Source organism: Crinia signifera, chromosome 4 (genome assembly GCF_055691185.1).
Source record: "Crinia signifera chromosome 4, ASM5569118v1, whole genome shotgun sequence".
Classification (NCBI taxonomy): Eukaryota; Metazoa; Chordata; class Amphibia; order Anura; family Myobatrachidae; genus Crinia; species Crinia signifera.
Genome location: NC_139220.1, coordinates 207,137,843 through 207,153,717, shown reverse-complemented (window position 1 = coordinate 207,153,717; position 15,875 = coordinate 207,137,843). Strand labels below are relative to the sequence as shown.

The 15,875-nt window shown below is 45.2% G+C and overlaps 1 protein-coding gene across 3 annotated transcripts; it reads left to right on the top strand.

Annotated features, from left to right (window-relative positions):
* The first annotated feature begins 1,298 nt into the window (after positions 1–1,298).
* On the top strand, positions 1,299–15,374 carry STOML1 (stomatin like 1). 3 transcript variants are annotated; one of them, XM_083183592.1, is made up of 7 exons: positions 1,299–1,676; positions 3,637–3,743; positions 5,682–5,726; positions 8,663–8,866; positions 11,823–12,033; positions 14,613–14,762; positions 14,992–15,374. In XM_083183592.1, exons 1-7 carry the CDS (start codon positions 1,601–1,603, stop codon positions 15,189–15,191), a joined length of 993 nt encoding a protein of 330 aa, XP_083039718.1. In that variant the 5' UTR covers positions 1,299–1,600; the 3' UTR covers positions 15,192–15,374. The 3 variants fall into 3 exon arrangements, with proteins under 3 accessions (XP_083039718.1, XP_083039717.1, XP_083039719.1); XM_083183591.1 differs by having other exon boundaries at positions 1,302–1,676; positions 5,577–5,726; XM_083183593.1 differs by lacking the exon at positions 3,637–3,743 and having other exon boundaries at positions 1,302–1,676; positions 5,577–5,726.
* The last annotated feature ends 501 nt before the right edge of the window (positions 15,375–15,875 follow it).

Here is a 15,875-nt window from a genome sequence, read left to right as displayed (position 1 = left end):
CACCCTGCCGTGTATTAAAAGGATACATGCGACCGTGCGGTGGCAGCGGCTTCTCTGGCTTGTTCTCTGGCATCTGGCATGCTGGGCGCCCGCACTGTAAGCCACGTGATGACGTCACACCACACGTGGCTTAAGGTGGCCATACATCAGAAAGATATTGTACCCAATCATACAATCTCAATTGATTGTAACATACCTCCCAACATGACCCTCTCCAGGAGGGACACAATGCTCTGTTCCTGGACTTCCCTGGTAATGTATGATTACCCTCATCTGTGTTGAACAGGTTAATTGGTAAGAAAGGTGTCTCACCACAGGTGATGGCAATCATAAATTAAGAGGAAACCCAGGAGCAGAGCATTGTGTCCCTCCTGGAGAGGGTCATGTTGGGAGGTATGTTGTAAGATGGATTGTATGCACATTGTGTGTCTAAAAACCACCAAGGACTGCCGGGGAATTGAAGGGAAATTGGACACAATCATGAGTGCAATCGATCTTAAGATCGATCTTTCTGATGTATGGTCAGCATTACAGTGTGGGAGCTCAGCATTACTGCTGCCTGCTGCACAACCTGTGTATGTCCCCGGGCAACAGGCAGCAGGAGGATCCGGCCGGGCCTGGGGACTGCTGTGTATGTGCGGCGGGTTGCGACTCGCGGCCTGCCGGTGTGAAGGGGGGGACAGCGGCCAGCTGACCCGTGGGCGAGGGGCTGCTGCAGTGAATGGGGATGCTGGCGGGCTGCTGCCCGGGCCCTACCCTCTCTCGGAGCAGACGGGCCCGGAACAGTTGTACCCATAGCACCCCCCTGTCGGCAGCCCTGCCAGACTGGGACCAAAAATCGTCCCTGGCATTTTGAGCACACAGGCCCACCTGCTTGTGATCATTTATGATATTGTGGCATGGTGAAGGGGCATTGTGGGTAATTTACAGTGCAACTTGAAGCATTGGGCCATATTCTCCTGTCTACCCTTATAGTTTTCCTTGTTATGCAGAGCACTCGTAAATGAAAAGTACATAAACATTTTTATATATTAGATCTACAGATAGCTGCAAATAAGAACTAATTAAAGGAAAGAAAAAAATTCTGACCTCCTAACAGTAGAGGGCGGTATGTGTGTGTCATATGACTTTCCAGGTATGTTTCACGTTGACGCACCATGAAACAATATAGCTTATAACATGTCTTTGTACGCGAAATCGTTCGTGCAGCTAAAGCAATGGCTTTTGGTCTCCCCAAAAATGGGCGCCGCCATACAATTATGTCTAAATGTATGGAGACATCAGTGGAAGCGCCGGATGACAGACTTTTAACAAGTGTTACTAACACTTGTTACAGTAACCAGGAAGAGGCGACTGCTGCTGTCCGGCATCGGAGCATTTACCGTCCGGGAATCAGCCTGTTGGAGCTGTCCCTCTGACTGGTGTCCTGGCACATTATATGTGTGAGCCTGTGGTCCTTTTTGCCTGTACATGGCAAATGTCACTTACATTTCTCCAGTGATCTAATACCGGCAGCGCAGCTTCCTGGCTCACCAAGTAGTTATTAGGCGTGGCTCGGGTGCTCGGTTATACAGTACCTGCCTGGTGCTCACATTAAATAATGTGGAGTCAATACAAATACATAGCTCTGCCCGAGAGGCTAGATGGGGCTCCGGCATCGCAATCTGCCAAATCAGGTACACACCCCTTACCCTGGTGCACCGCTAGCCAGACTTTCCTGCACCGCTGCCCCCAATCTGTGGCTCTGTTTCAATTTTTGGCCTCTGATATTTTGATGTATTAAAGCTAATTAATATCCATAGGGTGTGTAATTGTCAGGTGTGCTATCTAGTGTTTATTCTAGCAACCGCTATCTTTGAAAAGCCATGCAGTTCCTCTCCCCTGCCTGGGGTGTCGCTGTCTGCTGTAGTGCTTCTAGCACATTGTGGTCTGTATATCAGCACTGATATGCAAACCAGACCTGTGCTAGATACACCACAGCAGACAGCGACACCCCAGCCAGGGAAGAGGAACTGCATGGGTTTTCAAAGATAGTGGGTGCTAGAATGAACACTACTACCGGTATCCTGTGTGATACTGCACAGCAGACCCTTTAAAGCTGGGTATACGCCTACAGATCTGTCAAATCTGGTGAGAACAAAAATCTGGTAATGTATGGGAGCATGGGGCCCATTTATTAAGGATCACATTTACAATGTGATCTGTGTGGAATATTACCACCCAGGATCGCATTGTAATATGTAATCCTATCGCATGTATCACCCTGCACACGCAGGGACAATGCTTCGAAAGGAGCCCTTCCCTGTGATGTGCTCAGCCAGGCGCCGGGGGGATTGCACATGTGCGGTTAGTACTGACCCCCTGTGACTGCACTGCCCCGGTGGCAGTTTTTGTATGTAACCCATAGGCTATAATGGGCTACGGCCATCTCAGAATGGCGGTAGCCTAGGGATGCGAAGCGATGCTGCCCGATGTTGATACAGGGGCCGCTTCGCATCCCCCACAGTAACCTATGGTGATGCAGCAGTGCAGGAAGGATCGAAGCAGCGATTGAAGGTTCCTACTCCTGCCCCTCCTGAAATTTACCCGCAAATGTTTAAAGTGACCCCCATATGACAATTGAACATTTGCTCCCAAACACTGCAAATCAAGCAATAGGCATTCAGACAAATTGGTTAAAACCATATTATCGAATTTATACAATCGTTTGTATCCATTGTCCAGCATTTGGGAGCGAATGGTTGACTGTCCTATGCTCCCACATATTACCGGGTTTTTGTACTCACCAGACAGTTTGGACAGATAAATCTGTAGGTGTGTACCCAGCTAACCATTGCTAATTAGACCTGAAAGGCTGCTGGTGAATTGCATACAATATGTTTGTATAGCTGGCACCTTTGATTCCATACTATGTAGCTGTGTCCCATGGCTTCTTAGAATTTACAGCTGGCTGGCTCTTAGATTTGACTGACTTCTGACCATTATTTTGTTCTAATATGTCAAATGTTTTTCTTTCTTTTTTTTTGTCTGTGTTTGTGTTTTTTTTTCTTTTTACCATCCTCCTTTGGTGTGAGATATGCACACTATTAGAAGAATTGGTACTTATGTAGTATCTGGGCGTCCGATTTAGAAATCGGATCGGATCGCATCGCATCGCATGCAACCAAATAGTATGCGATGCGATGGTCAAGATTTTTCCATAGGATTCAATGTTAAAATGGTCTGAGTCCATTTTAACATAGAATTCAATGGGAAAAAGGGGTCCTTTTTCTTTCCCCACTATCCAAGTGGGCATGGAGTTGGATATAAACCTGTGGCGAGCGTAGCGAGCCACCGAGCCCGAAGCGTGGCGAGCGGACACAGAATACTTTTTAAGAAATATGCGTTCGCTCGCCACGCTTCGGGCTCGGTGGCTCGTTGCGCTCACCACGCTATAAAAAAATCAACTCTATGCCCACTTGGATAGTGGGAAAATGAACAGGACCTTCTTAACATTGAATCCTATGCAAAATCGCATCGAATCGCATCGCATCTGATTGTATGCCTTAAGGTAAGGCATACAATCACAAAATCGGCAGCCCAGATACTACATAAGTACCGAAGAATTATTTATAACGAGCACTTATTTTCCCACAGCTGCTGCTGATACTTGGCTGATGCAGCTTTGTCACCTTGGTATTACCAGTCTCTCATTTCTAATTCTTATCATGACTTTACCAATATCCATCTGGTGTTTTCTAAAGGTAACATTGTGATTTTCTTATAACTCTTTTCTAGCAATGTTTGGACAGTAACAAGGGCTGGAAGGGATCAAGGGGATTACATAGTGCAGGTTCAGGGCCAGACGTACTAAGCTTAAAAAGTGATAAAATGGAGAGTGATAAACCACCAAATCAGCTCCTACCTACCATGTCACAAGTTGTGTTTGAAAAATGATAGGTAGGAGCTGATTGGCTGGTGCTTTATTACTCCATTTTTTTAACATTTTTCAAGCTTAGTACATCTGGCCCTCTGTCTGTAATTTCTCTGTAAAAATTGTTTCCGCAAATATAAATGTGAATAAGAGGAAGGGGGTAAGCTGTGTTTTTTTTTTTTTTTGCTGGGTTACATATACTTTTGCTTCACAAAATAAAATAGACCCAATACTTTAATATATTTAAAATAAAACAGGGATGAACATTATCATTTAAACAAGTTAACTGTTTGTGTGTGTAGTACTAACACACCTCTTCACCTTCCTTGTACCTGGCGGTGTCATGGCAGTAATAATTGCCAATGCATTTTTTCACCACTGGTTTGGAAAGAGATGATTGCATTGTGTGGGATAACTGTCAACTGACAGCTTCTTTGTAAACACAAAGCTAATAACAAGCCTAGGATAGTAGCTGTGCTTCTGTTCCCCATGTTATGTAATGAAATACTGATGATGGATATTTGTGTTTTGCGCTGAACCGCTCTCTCCTATGTTGTTTCTTTTAGTGTCAATGAGATAGTGACAATTGGCTTTTGACACCTATTCATAATGCCGTGCAGTGCAAGGGATCAGAGGGTCCAAGCATATTAGCGTACGCCCAATGAGAATGCCCTGCATGAGCACAACCCACCTCCCTAATCATTTAACCTATATGGTGCCAATTTGTATCCCTTAAGCTGGGTACACACCTACAGATTTCTCTGTCCAATTTATCTGGCGAGAACAAAAATATGCTATGGTCATTCAGACAAATTGGTTAAATCCATTTGATTTAATACATTCATCCGAACAATTGTTTTTGTCCATTCTCCAGCATTTGGGAGTGAATTGTGATTGTTCTCTGCTCCCATACTTGACCAGATTTTTGTCCCCACCAGACAAATAGGACAGATATCCAAATTGTACCGAGCTTAAGTCATCTTTATTAAACACATTTTGTGGGATACCATTAGCATGTAATATTCCTTGAATGTAGTATTCTGCTGCAGTTCCCGGTTTCTGATGACAATAGCAGCCTCCCTATGTTTCTATGGGGCTGCTACATTGGCCAGTATTCAATGCCGGTGCGAGCGGCCGGCGAGGGGGTTAAACTGCGAGGATCACAGAAAACCAGTGATCCTCGCAGTTTAACCCCCGCGCCGGCCGCTCGCACTATGCAACGTTCCGGCGGAATTCTCGCAGTCACAGAACTGCGAGGATTCCCCTAAACTGCGAGAGCCGCGGCTAGTGCAGCAAACTCGCTGTAATTAGCCTCGGCTCTCGCAGCTTTTGGAGGCACATTCGCAAATTCCCCCTCGCTCAAAAAACGGAGTGAGGGGGAATTTGCGAATGAGGGGGGGTCAGTTGAATACTGACAGGGTGAGCGATGACTGCGAGCAAAAAGTCCTGCTCGCAGTCACCGCTCGCCCACGGCATTGAATATATGGTATTTACCCATCTCTGGAATAAAAAGTATTCTGGAGCCTGGCACTGTTAGCAATTGCCATCTTTAGATCCACAAATAAGTAGTATTTGGAATGTATGTCAACTTCTGAAATGAGTCTTCCTAGTCATATTTAGAATATAAAGGATGCAATGATTTCAATCCATTGTTTTATGACAGATAGTGCCTAATTATGAGAGGGTGGTGATATTTCGGCTTGGCCGGGTGCGCCCAGCTAGAGGTCCTGGTCTGGTCCTGATTCTCCCTCTTATTGACCACTTTCAGAGAATAGATATGAGAACAAGAGCATTCAGCACACACCCATGTAAGGTGAGTACTCAGAGATATTTATTATTATTATACATTTATTTGTAGTGTGCTGTAATCCTCTTGAGAAAGGAAATCAGAGTGTACATATGATCTAATACCAGGAGGTGTAAACAGAATGAGCTTAGTCTAATTTTACAAAAAAAAAAAGTAATTTTGCCCTTGTGCTAACCATTTTGTATTGGAAGATATGCAGATGCATGCAGGGTAAAAACTGGATGCATTTGCAAGTAGCTCTCAAATGCTGGACAGTTTTAAATTACTGTAGGTGTACACTATGAATTAGATTTGAGATAGGATGTGCCACTCCCAACTCTAAAGGTGCGTACACACGGGCAAAAAAATTGCTGGAAATATGGTCGCTGAGCAATAAATCGTCGGGTGAGCGCTCCCGTTTTCAGTCCCCTAATGGTGGCTGGTCGGAGGGGCATGCTCCTCCGACCAGCGACTTCCCCGCCTCTTCTCCCGGCAGTGTGTCATTTTCATCAGCGACCATCTCTGGTTGCTGATGAAAACGGGACACTGAGCAATATATTGCCAGCGATCATATTGCTCCGTGTGTACACAGCTTAAGAGGTCGTTTTACTATAGCTTCTAAACCAGTTTGTCTGTGTTTTTCTAGAATGCAGTAGAGCAATAATAGTTAGCAATTTATTGGTTGCTATGTGCAACACCCCCACTTTTCCAGATTTCATTTTTAAAAGCTTCATTAAATTGACACCTTAATCTCTCTGTACGGTTTAAATCTGCCTTACCTACAGTGCCACTTAATGTTGCCAATTGCTAAAATAGAGACTATAGAAACAAAATATAAACCTGTTGCTTTAAAATGATACACATTGCTAGTGTTCTTTCCCATTGTTACCACAAACTGTTCTGGTAGGCGGAGGGTTCCTCTGATAGCGGTCACCAACCTTAATTGGGGTGTGAGCTACTAGAGAAAAATGAGACCTCTTGAAGAGCTACAGTACTAAAAATGTTTTTAGAAAAGACTGCTTTCTCATGTGGTCCGCGTACCTGTCTTGTAGACTTCCAGCCCTGGGCCCATCACGCCGAACTGACCACCACCTGCTGCATGGATACACTTCTGCAAAACCCCTTTCCATCTCACAGTGACTCCCATCTACCTTCCCACTTACCTGTCTGGAAGCATCAGCTGTGGTGCTGTCTCCCGCCAGTGGCTCCCAGTGGCGCATTGTGCATCTTCAGGGGTTCCCAGAGCAGCCTCCTGTCTGCTATGGGACACTGACAATGGATCCCTCTGCAACTGCCGGTGGCTTCTGGGTCCTCGCCTCCTGCAGCTAGGCGAGCTACCCAGATTACAACCGTGAGCTACAGGTTGAAGACCATTGCTCTACGAAATGCACTGCACTGCTTCATTATTATTATCATTATTAGTATAATTTATTTATGTGGTGTACAAGTGAGTGGATCATGACATGAGTTGCATAAAATAACACAAAACTGTGCTGTTGTAAGGCATCAGCCTTATCAGCCCTCAGTAATACACCAGCCGTCAGCAGCTGGCATTTCTGTGCTCTTCCTGGTGCTGAGGTAAGGTTGGAATAAGGAGAGTCCATGGGGTAAATCTATTATAGCAGCACATATCATGCTGCTTCAGCTCTACCTGCTTCACCTGTTTGCCAAAAAGAAGCAGAAAGCATTAGTGACGATATGTATTAATATAGCGGCTGCCAGAGCACGCTAACAGCATAGATGATTGCCGGACCTGGCACGCAGAGACAGTCTGCAGAGACACTTGAGAGGTACAGTAAATATATGTACCTTGTTACCCGGATTATGACACTGATTTGTAGATGTATCATAACACTCAGTTGCTGATAATATAACCATGGATGTCCATACCTCCCAACACGGCCCTCTCCACCAGGGACACATTGCTCTACTCCTGGACTTACCTGTTAATGTATGATTGCCATCACCTGTGTTCAACACCTTTCTTATCCATTAACCTGTTTAAAATATGGCAATCATACATTGGGCCAAATGCACTAAGCTTCAAAATGTGATCTAAAATGGAAACTGACAATCAGCTCCTGCCTGACATTTTTAAAAAGGGGCAGATGTATTAAGCCTTAACAAGAGATACATGCAAGGGTGATAAGGAGAGATAAACGTCCAGCCAATCACCTGCTAACTGATTTTTAGATACACAGCCTGTAACATGGTAGTTGGCAGGTGATTGGCTGGACGTTTATCTCTCCTTATCACACTTGCATTTATCTCTTGTTAATGCTTAATACATCTGCCCTGCAGTCTGTAACATGGCAGGTAGGATCTGATTGGCTGGCTGTTTATCACTTTTTGAAGCTTATTGCATCTGGTCCATAATGAGGGAAGTACAGAAAAAGAGCATTGTGTCCCTACTGGAATAGGTCATGTTGGGAGGTATGGGTGTCCACCTCTCCTAACCAAACCTTCTTTTCTGATTCCATCAAAGGGTTTTCCGTATGTTATGTTTTGTCTGTCTGCCATTTTGGAATAGTTGTGTTCAAGTTTTTCTTCAGCTTCATGGTTGCTACTGGAAAGGCAATCGAAAACAATGAGCCTTTTCAAATATAACATAGCTCACCTAGGTAAACTTTTGGATTCATTTTTTATTTTGGATTCATTGAGAAAGAAGCACACCCACCTCTGCGCTTGTATGGCGAAGCAGCATTTGCGATTCATTGAAATCCATTGGCTGGCGGCCATTTTTTTTCCATGTCATGAGTGCGACTTGCTGCAAAGCAGGCACTGCGGCCATATCGCAGCCACAATGAGCATGGCCAAATCTGTATTTGACTTGCAGCAGACAGTTGTCTTTATGTCATAACTTGCTTTGACCGCATTATAGTTTATTTTTATTATTTAAATGTTGGAAAGAATGTATGACTTTATGTCCACTAAATAGTGTGTTCTCATTTGTGTTTGTTTAGGTGAAGTCCCGGGATGATGTGCTGGTGTCCTTGGGAGCAGATGTTCAATTTAGAGTATGTGACCCCGTCTTGTCTGTACTGTCTGTCCAGGATCTTAACTTTGTAATGCAGCACACAGCAGAGAACCTGCTGGTACAAAGCCTGGGACGCAAATATCTCCGAGAGATCCATGGAGACCGGGTGCGGATAGGAGAACATCTCAAGGTAAACAGGCTGATAACTGAAGCGATGAGTATATCCAGACTAATATTCAAGGATTTGCTGTCCAAGTTACAGACTTCCGCAGTTTTATATCTAAGACAACTCTGTCCTCGTGCATAGGCAGTTACGTATTTACTAGCTAATGGAAATGAAATGTGCACAAGCCATTTTGTCTTAGACAGAACAGAAGTGCATCAAAAGGATTATATCATCCTATTATACAAACTTCTTAAATAACTTTAACATTAATAACCTTTAAATATTTTATCAAAATGATACAGTATTGTAGTTTGCTCTATGAACTTTATTTTGGATTGGAATAACGCACTCTGAAATCTTTTGTGTATTTCTTTGTGGTCAGTGCTTGCTCCAGCAGCTCTGTGGAGGGGGCAGTTATACCAGCAGGGGGCTGGGGAAGCAGCCGCATATTTTGCTGTTAAATATTTTAGACCTGCTCAGGGAAATCGGACTTGGCTCACCAGAGTGTTGTCCCTACAGATCTTTGTGCCATTGGGCCTTTTTCTGGTTCACTCTAAGAGGCAAATTCCTTCTAAAATGGCCAAAACCATGTGCACTGCAGGTGGGGTAGATATTACTTTGTGACCTGGTTCTTATATTTGGTACTGAAGGCCTGATTCAGGTTTGTATCACACACTATGGTTTATGTACAAATCCAATGGTAAGGACCCGTTCCGTTCATGTGCAGCCGCCGCGCTCCGACCATGGGACTTTGTATGTGTGGCGGCATGGACCTGACTCTGGTGAATGAGGGGGATGGCGGTCGCCGCTGACCGGAAGACCTGCAGGCACAGCGTGGGCCAGTTGTAGTAAAGTGAAAGGGGGTGCTGCTGGCTCCAGACGTGGGGATAGAGCTGCTCGGGCCGCGCTCCGACCATGGGACTTTGTATGTGTGGCGGCATGGACCCGACTCTGGTGAATGAGGGGGATGGCATTCGCCGCTGACCGGAAGACCTGCAGGCACAGCGTGGGCCAGTTGTAGTAAAGTGAAAGGGGGTGCTGCTGGCTCCAGACGTGGGGATAGAGCTGCTCGGGCCGCGCTCCGACCATGGGACTTTGTATGTGTGGCGGCATGGACCCGACTCTGGTGAATGAGGGGGATGGCATTCGCCGCTGACCGGAAGACCTGCAGGCACAGCGTGGGCCAGTTGTAGTAAAGTGAAAGGGGGTGCTGCTGGCTCCAGACGTGGGGATAGAGCTGCCCGGGCCGCGCTCCGACCATGGGACTTTGTATGTGTGGCGGCATGGACCCGACTCTGGTGAATGAGGGGGATGGCATTCGCCGCTGACCGGAAGACCTGCAGGCACAGCGTGGGCCAGTTGTAGTAAAGTGAAAGGGGGTGCTGCTGGCTCCGGACATGTGGGGATAGAGCTGCCCGGGCCGCGCTCCGACCATGGGACTTTGTATGTGAGGCGGCACGGACCCGCCTCTGGTAAATGAGGGGGATGGAGGTCGCCGCTGACCGGAAGACCTGCAGGCGCAGCGTGGGCCAGTTGTAGTAAAGTGAAGGGGGGTGCTGCTGGCTCCGGACATGTGGGGATAGAGCTGCCCGGGCCCTACCCTCTGTCAGAGCAGCGGGGCCCGGGACAGTTGTCCACATAGCACCCCCCTGTCGGCGGCCCTGCTGACTGCATCCCATATATAACAGACATTACGGTGTGTGGTGTCTTGTGTGTTGGGCATTGATGCATGTGGTATAATGTGTAAGGGGCTATGCGGTTTGTCACATATTTTGTAAGGGGCATTTCAGTGTGTTGCATAAAGTAAAATGGGCATTGTGGTGTGTTACATGATGTGTAATGGGAATTGCAGTGTGTTACATATTGTGTAAGGGGCATTACAGTGTGACACATAATGTGTAATGGGCATTGCAGTGTGTCGTATAAGGGGCATTGTGGGGGGAGCCCATTATAAATTTTACTATGGGGCCCTCAAAGTTCTAGTTATGCCCCTGGTAGAGGGGATGTTAATCTCCATTTAACTGGGGTTTTAACTTTTTCTGTCTTCCTCCTATGTCTCTGAAGAGCCTTTTTATATTTAGGGATATGAAGAAACTGTTTGTCAAAGTATATTTTCTACATGTCCGGTATAATGACTGTTATGTCAAAGCAAATTAATGTTGGTGGTTTGCCAATGTTTACAACTGTGTGATTCACTTAGCTAAAGATTACCCTAAATGAATACAATTGACCTAGTATGAAATTGAGGGCTACTTAGTGAGCGCAAGATTTCTTGGAAGAATCTGAGGGGACACTGGCAGAGAGAAACCCACTTTTGCATGTAAAAAATATTATTTTATGGGGGCACATTTTTATTCTTTATATGGGGGCACATTTTGCATTTAGGTGCATTTTTTTTTAAAAACGAAATCTCATGTATATCGCCAATATCATTAACGATGAATGTGGGTGAGGGTTGTTATCGAAACTCCCTGTTATCCATACATGCAGCTCAATCTGACAATATTGTCAGCAAATGCATGTACGTAACAGGGGGTAGGTGCCATCACTGAGAAATATCAGTGCGTATGTACTTACACCGCCACTATTGTTCATTATATTGGTGGCCATGGGAAACGGTTCAATGTGTACCAAGTATTAATTCAAGAAATGGAGGGGTGGACCCTTGTAATAGAACTATAGATTCGGCTTCTGTCATGCAAGTGTTTTTTATTAATAATAATATTATTAATATCATCCTTTATTTATATGGCACCTCAAGGGACCCCAAACAGGTGACTTTTTTTGCGCATTTCAGATGCTGGCAGCCATCCGCATCGGGACAGTGCTACATTTGAATAGCATCGTTGGTCGCCCTCTAGTGGCTGCCAGTGCAAAAAAAGATTACAATCTGGCCCTATAACTTTAACTTTGTGCTGTTTGAAAGACTCTACAGGTGTTGCTGCTCTAATACTGTATTTCTGACCTGATCTTTTTGCAGGAGGATATCAATGAGCAGGTGAAGCCATTGGGTGTTTGTGTTGAACGTGTAGAGCTGTCGATGGAAGCTATCCTTCGATCTCCTGAAGATGACGTGAATGTTCCCATCACCCCGCCAGCTGCCACTCCGAATGGTGGATTTGAGCAGCTGGTCATGCAGTTTATCTCAATGGCCCAGGATATTTCAGCAACCCATAACCCTCCATCTCCAGGTTACACAGTATTTTCTTGCATAATTAGTATATTAAGCACATGCCATAGGACGGCGTTGCCATAAGCTGGGTACACACCGAGACGATATTGAAGGTGAATTTGCAGATGATTCTGGTAAGAGTATACACTTACCGATCAGCCGCTTGATATGTTGGTCCTGTCATCCAGCTGGGTGGTCATTGGAGTTCACTTGACCATCTGTGACGTAGTTCCGTTCTTTCGGTTTATGGACGGTTAACGGGTTACCTGTACACCTAGCCATATGGGACTATATTTATAGCTATGTTTGCATCAACTGTGCTGCGTGGTTTACTAGATATATCTGTCATGATGTCACCCAGATAAATCGGGTTTACACACCTGCGGACCCGCTACCGATATATTTTCTGTTCTATTGAACAGGGTGTACTCTGCAATAATCCGTAAAGATGAAGAGTCTGCAGGAAAAGGCAAATGATTGCGTTGGCCTACATGAATAGACTATTGAATGTTGTCTTTATGTAGAACGCGTGTAATCTAAGATGTATAATATGTATTCTTGTTTACTTTGTCATTGGCATTTTGTATACTATTGCGAATATATATATATATTCCTTCACAATAACAAAAATAAGTACCTAGTACACTATTTGCAAATTAAGACACAATATTGAGGACGAAGTGCACAGCACGTAGATTTATCATAATTATTATTTATTAACAGTTTCTTATATTGCGCACACATATTCCGCAGCGCTTTACAGAGAATATTTGTCCATTCACATCAGTCTTTGTCCCAGTGGAGCTTACAATCTATATTCCCTACCACATGTACACACACACAGACTTTCTAGCGTTAATTTGTTGGGAGCCAATTAACCTACCAGTATATTTTTGGATTGTGGGAGGAAACCGGAGTACCCGGAGGAAACCCACGCAAGCACAGGGAGAATATACAAACTCTGCACAATTAAGGCCATGGTGGGAATTGAACCCATTGTGAGGCAGTAATGCAACGTCCATGCTGCCCCATAGTGGCAGATGTCTAACACCATATGCCACAATAGGGATAGGGATATGAGGAAATAAATACAATGTTGAACTGCAGGGTGGTAAATATAACGTGCAAAGAAATTTAGATTTGTGTTCCAACTGAAATCTAAATAGCAATAATACATACATAATAGTGTCTAACCTGTAGGCTACATGCAAAAGCAGCCAGTATTTAACATTCACAGGAACCATATGTATGTGTGATCCCATTGCATAGTAACATAGTTTGTTCCATAACCAAAATTACTTACTTTTTTGCTTTCGCTTTTTTTTTCCTCCCATGATTTAAATATGGTTTCCAAGAATTAACGGTCAAGGTCCTTAGCACATTAATTAAAAGAGCCTTTGCACTGCTCAGTGACATTGAAGGACAGTGGTTATCATTGTCGTACTCCTGCCAGTAAGCCTTTCCTTACAGCTCTTGATTTATGAGGAATCGGCCCTGATTATTCTGTTTTGCTAATGAAAAGTACGTCAGATACTAGATACAAAACAGGTTGTCACTGTGGAGCAACACAATTGCACTACAGTTATGTTGAGATAGCTTTGTTCATTTTTTTTCTTCTAAATATGAGAATGTAAACTCCTTTCCTGTTTAAACAACATTTTGTGCTGAGGTCCAGACAAAGTTTAGATAAGACTTAATTAATGAGGATTTGAGGGAACATTTGGAATTACAGAGGGATTTGATTTCTAGAAGTGGTTCTAATAGCTTCAGTACACCTATATTTTATGAGTAACACCCAAGACTGTGGGGTAGATTTATTATAGCGGCACTAAGAGCGCCGCTACAACAGTTCCTGCTTCGCCTCAGTAGCGAGGCGAAGCAGGAGGGGACACCGACAAGATGTATCAACATCTTGCCGGCTGAAGCGGGGGAGCGCTTACCCCCCCCCCCCCTCCGGCGATGTCCCCTCTAGCTGACAGCGCGTCAGTTAACACTGACGCGCTGTCTGCTTCTCCCCCGGCTGGATCTCGCTACTCACGCGAGATCCCAGCGTAGCTCAGAGCCAGCAGCAGGGACAGCACTGTCCCTGCTGTAGGCATAGGGCATCGCCGTTCGAAGTCGACAGCTGCAGCGATGCTGACCGTTCATAAATTAGGCAGGAGGCAGGCGCGCAGCACGAAATATCGTAGCCTCCTGCCCCGCACCGCCGCACAATAAGACACCCGCTCGGTGGGTGTCATAGATCAGGGGAAGCACAGGGGATAGCGCACGGGGATAGCGCAGATTCCCCTGATCGCCCTTTCATAAATCTACCCCTGAGCTTCTAATGTGAGGTGAACTCCTGTCTGAATGAAAAGCCAAAACCATAGTGCAGTGATGGCTAACCTTGACACTCCAGCTGTTGTTGACCTACACATCCCAGTATGCTCTGCTACAGTTTTGCTATTTGGCCATGCTAAAAATCAAAGAGGGCATGCTGGGATGTGTAGTTCAACAACAGCTGGAGTGTCAAGGTTAGCCATCTCTGTCATAGTGTAATAATAACATGCACATTGGAGAGGTGGTAACCTAGTACTAATGTAACTCTCTCCTCTGCAGCCATTGCAGATCTCTCATTACAGCAAATGTTATCTCGGCTAGAAGAGGTCCTGTCCGAGTCTTTGGTCTCTGAAGTTGGTTCCTCCTATCAGCTATATGTGACGCTAAGTGGTGGAGAGCGAGCTGCATATTTGCTTGATCTAACATCAGGTAAGTACATTGTTAGGCCAGTCTATAGCTTTCGTTTCTTATCCCTTTTACTAAGCCATATTCATGTGATGTATATACTGTAGTTCCTTTCCATGTACCTCCATTTAATCTATCCTATAGCCACCTGTTGCCCTTTGTCTTCATTTTCCCTGACTGTCATACTACCCTACACTAGACATTTTGTTCAGCAAAAGACCATACTCTTCTATCCCTGTTTTCCTTCTCTCAGGATCTGGCCGCTGTGGCTGGGGAGTTCTCTCCTGCCCCGCTGATGTTACACTAGAGATTACAGAAGAGGATTTCCTGTCTCTCATTAAGGGGGAGTTGAATCCCATGATGGCATACACAACAGGTCGCTTGCATGTGTCGGGAAACTGGCAGACTGCCCTTCGATTACAGAAGGTCCTGCAGATGATAATGAGGACTTAGTACAATTTCAATGGTTATTTATTGTTCTGTTAGTTCTTTTTCATTTTATGTTCTGTAAAACTGTCATTTACACAAAACGTTCAGTCTGGATGAGCTACACGCTCATTGTTCTTAGTCATTTGATCCAGGGAAAGGGAATTTGTACTGAAAGGGGAGGAATAAAGGACGTTCTTATTGACTAAATATTCTGGATTACTCCCAGGTTATAATAATTTTTTTGGTACTTGTGTATTATCACAGCGCCCGGCTATGCTACGTTTTCAACGTACCCATAGGTACGTTGTCAGAGTAGCCGTCGCCGTGATAATACACTTTTAGATTTTGTGTGTGGGTTTGTAGTACTTTATACATACCCTCCTCCCCCGTGTCCATCACGATATCGCCGTGATCCACCGATGTCCCTGGCGGCAGCGTTCAGTCCCCCTCCTCCCGCAGTCACTCCCCGGCACATATACAATGTACGTAATTCAGCCTAGTGCTGCTGGGGGAGCATGACATGGTTTCCCTGCTCCCCCAGCGGCACTACGCTAATTGCGTACATTGATGGCTGCGAGTGCCAGAGCAGGGGGACTGAACGCTGGCACCAGGGAGTGACTGCCGGAAGGGGGGGGGGACTGAATGCTGCCACCGGGGACATCGGGGGGATATCGTGATGGATGCGGTGGAGGAGGGTAAGTATAAAGC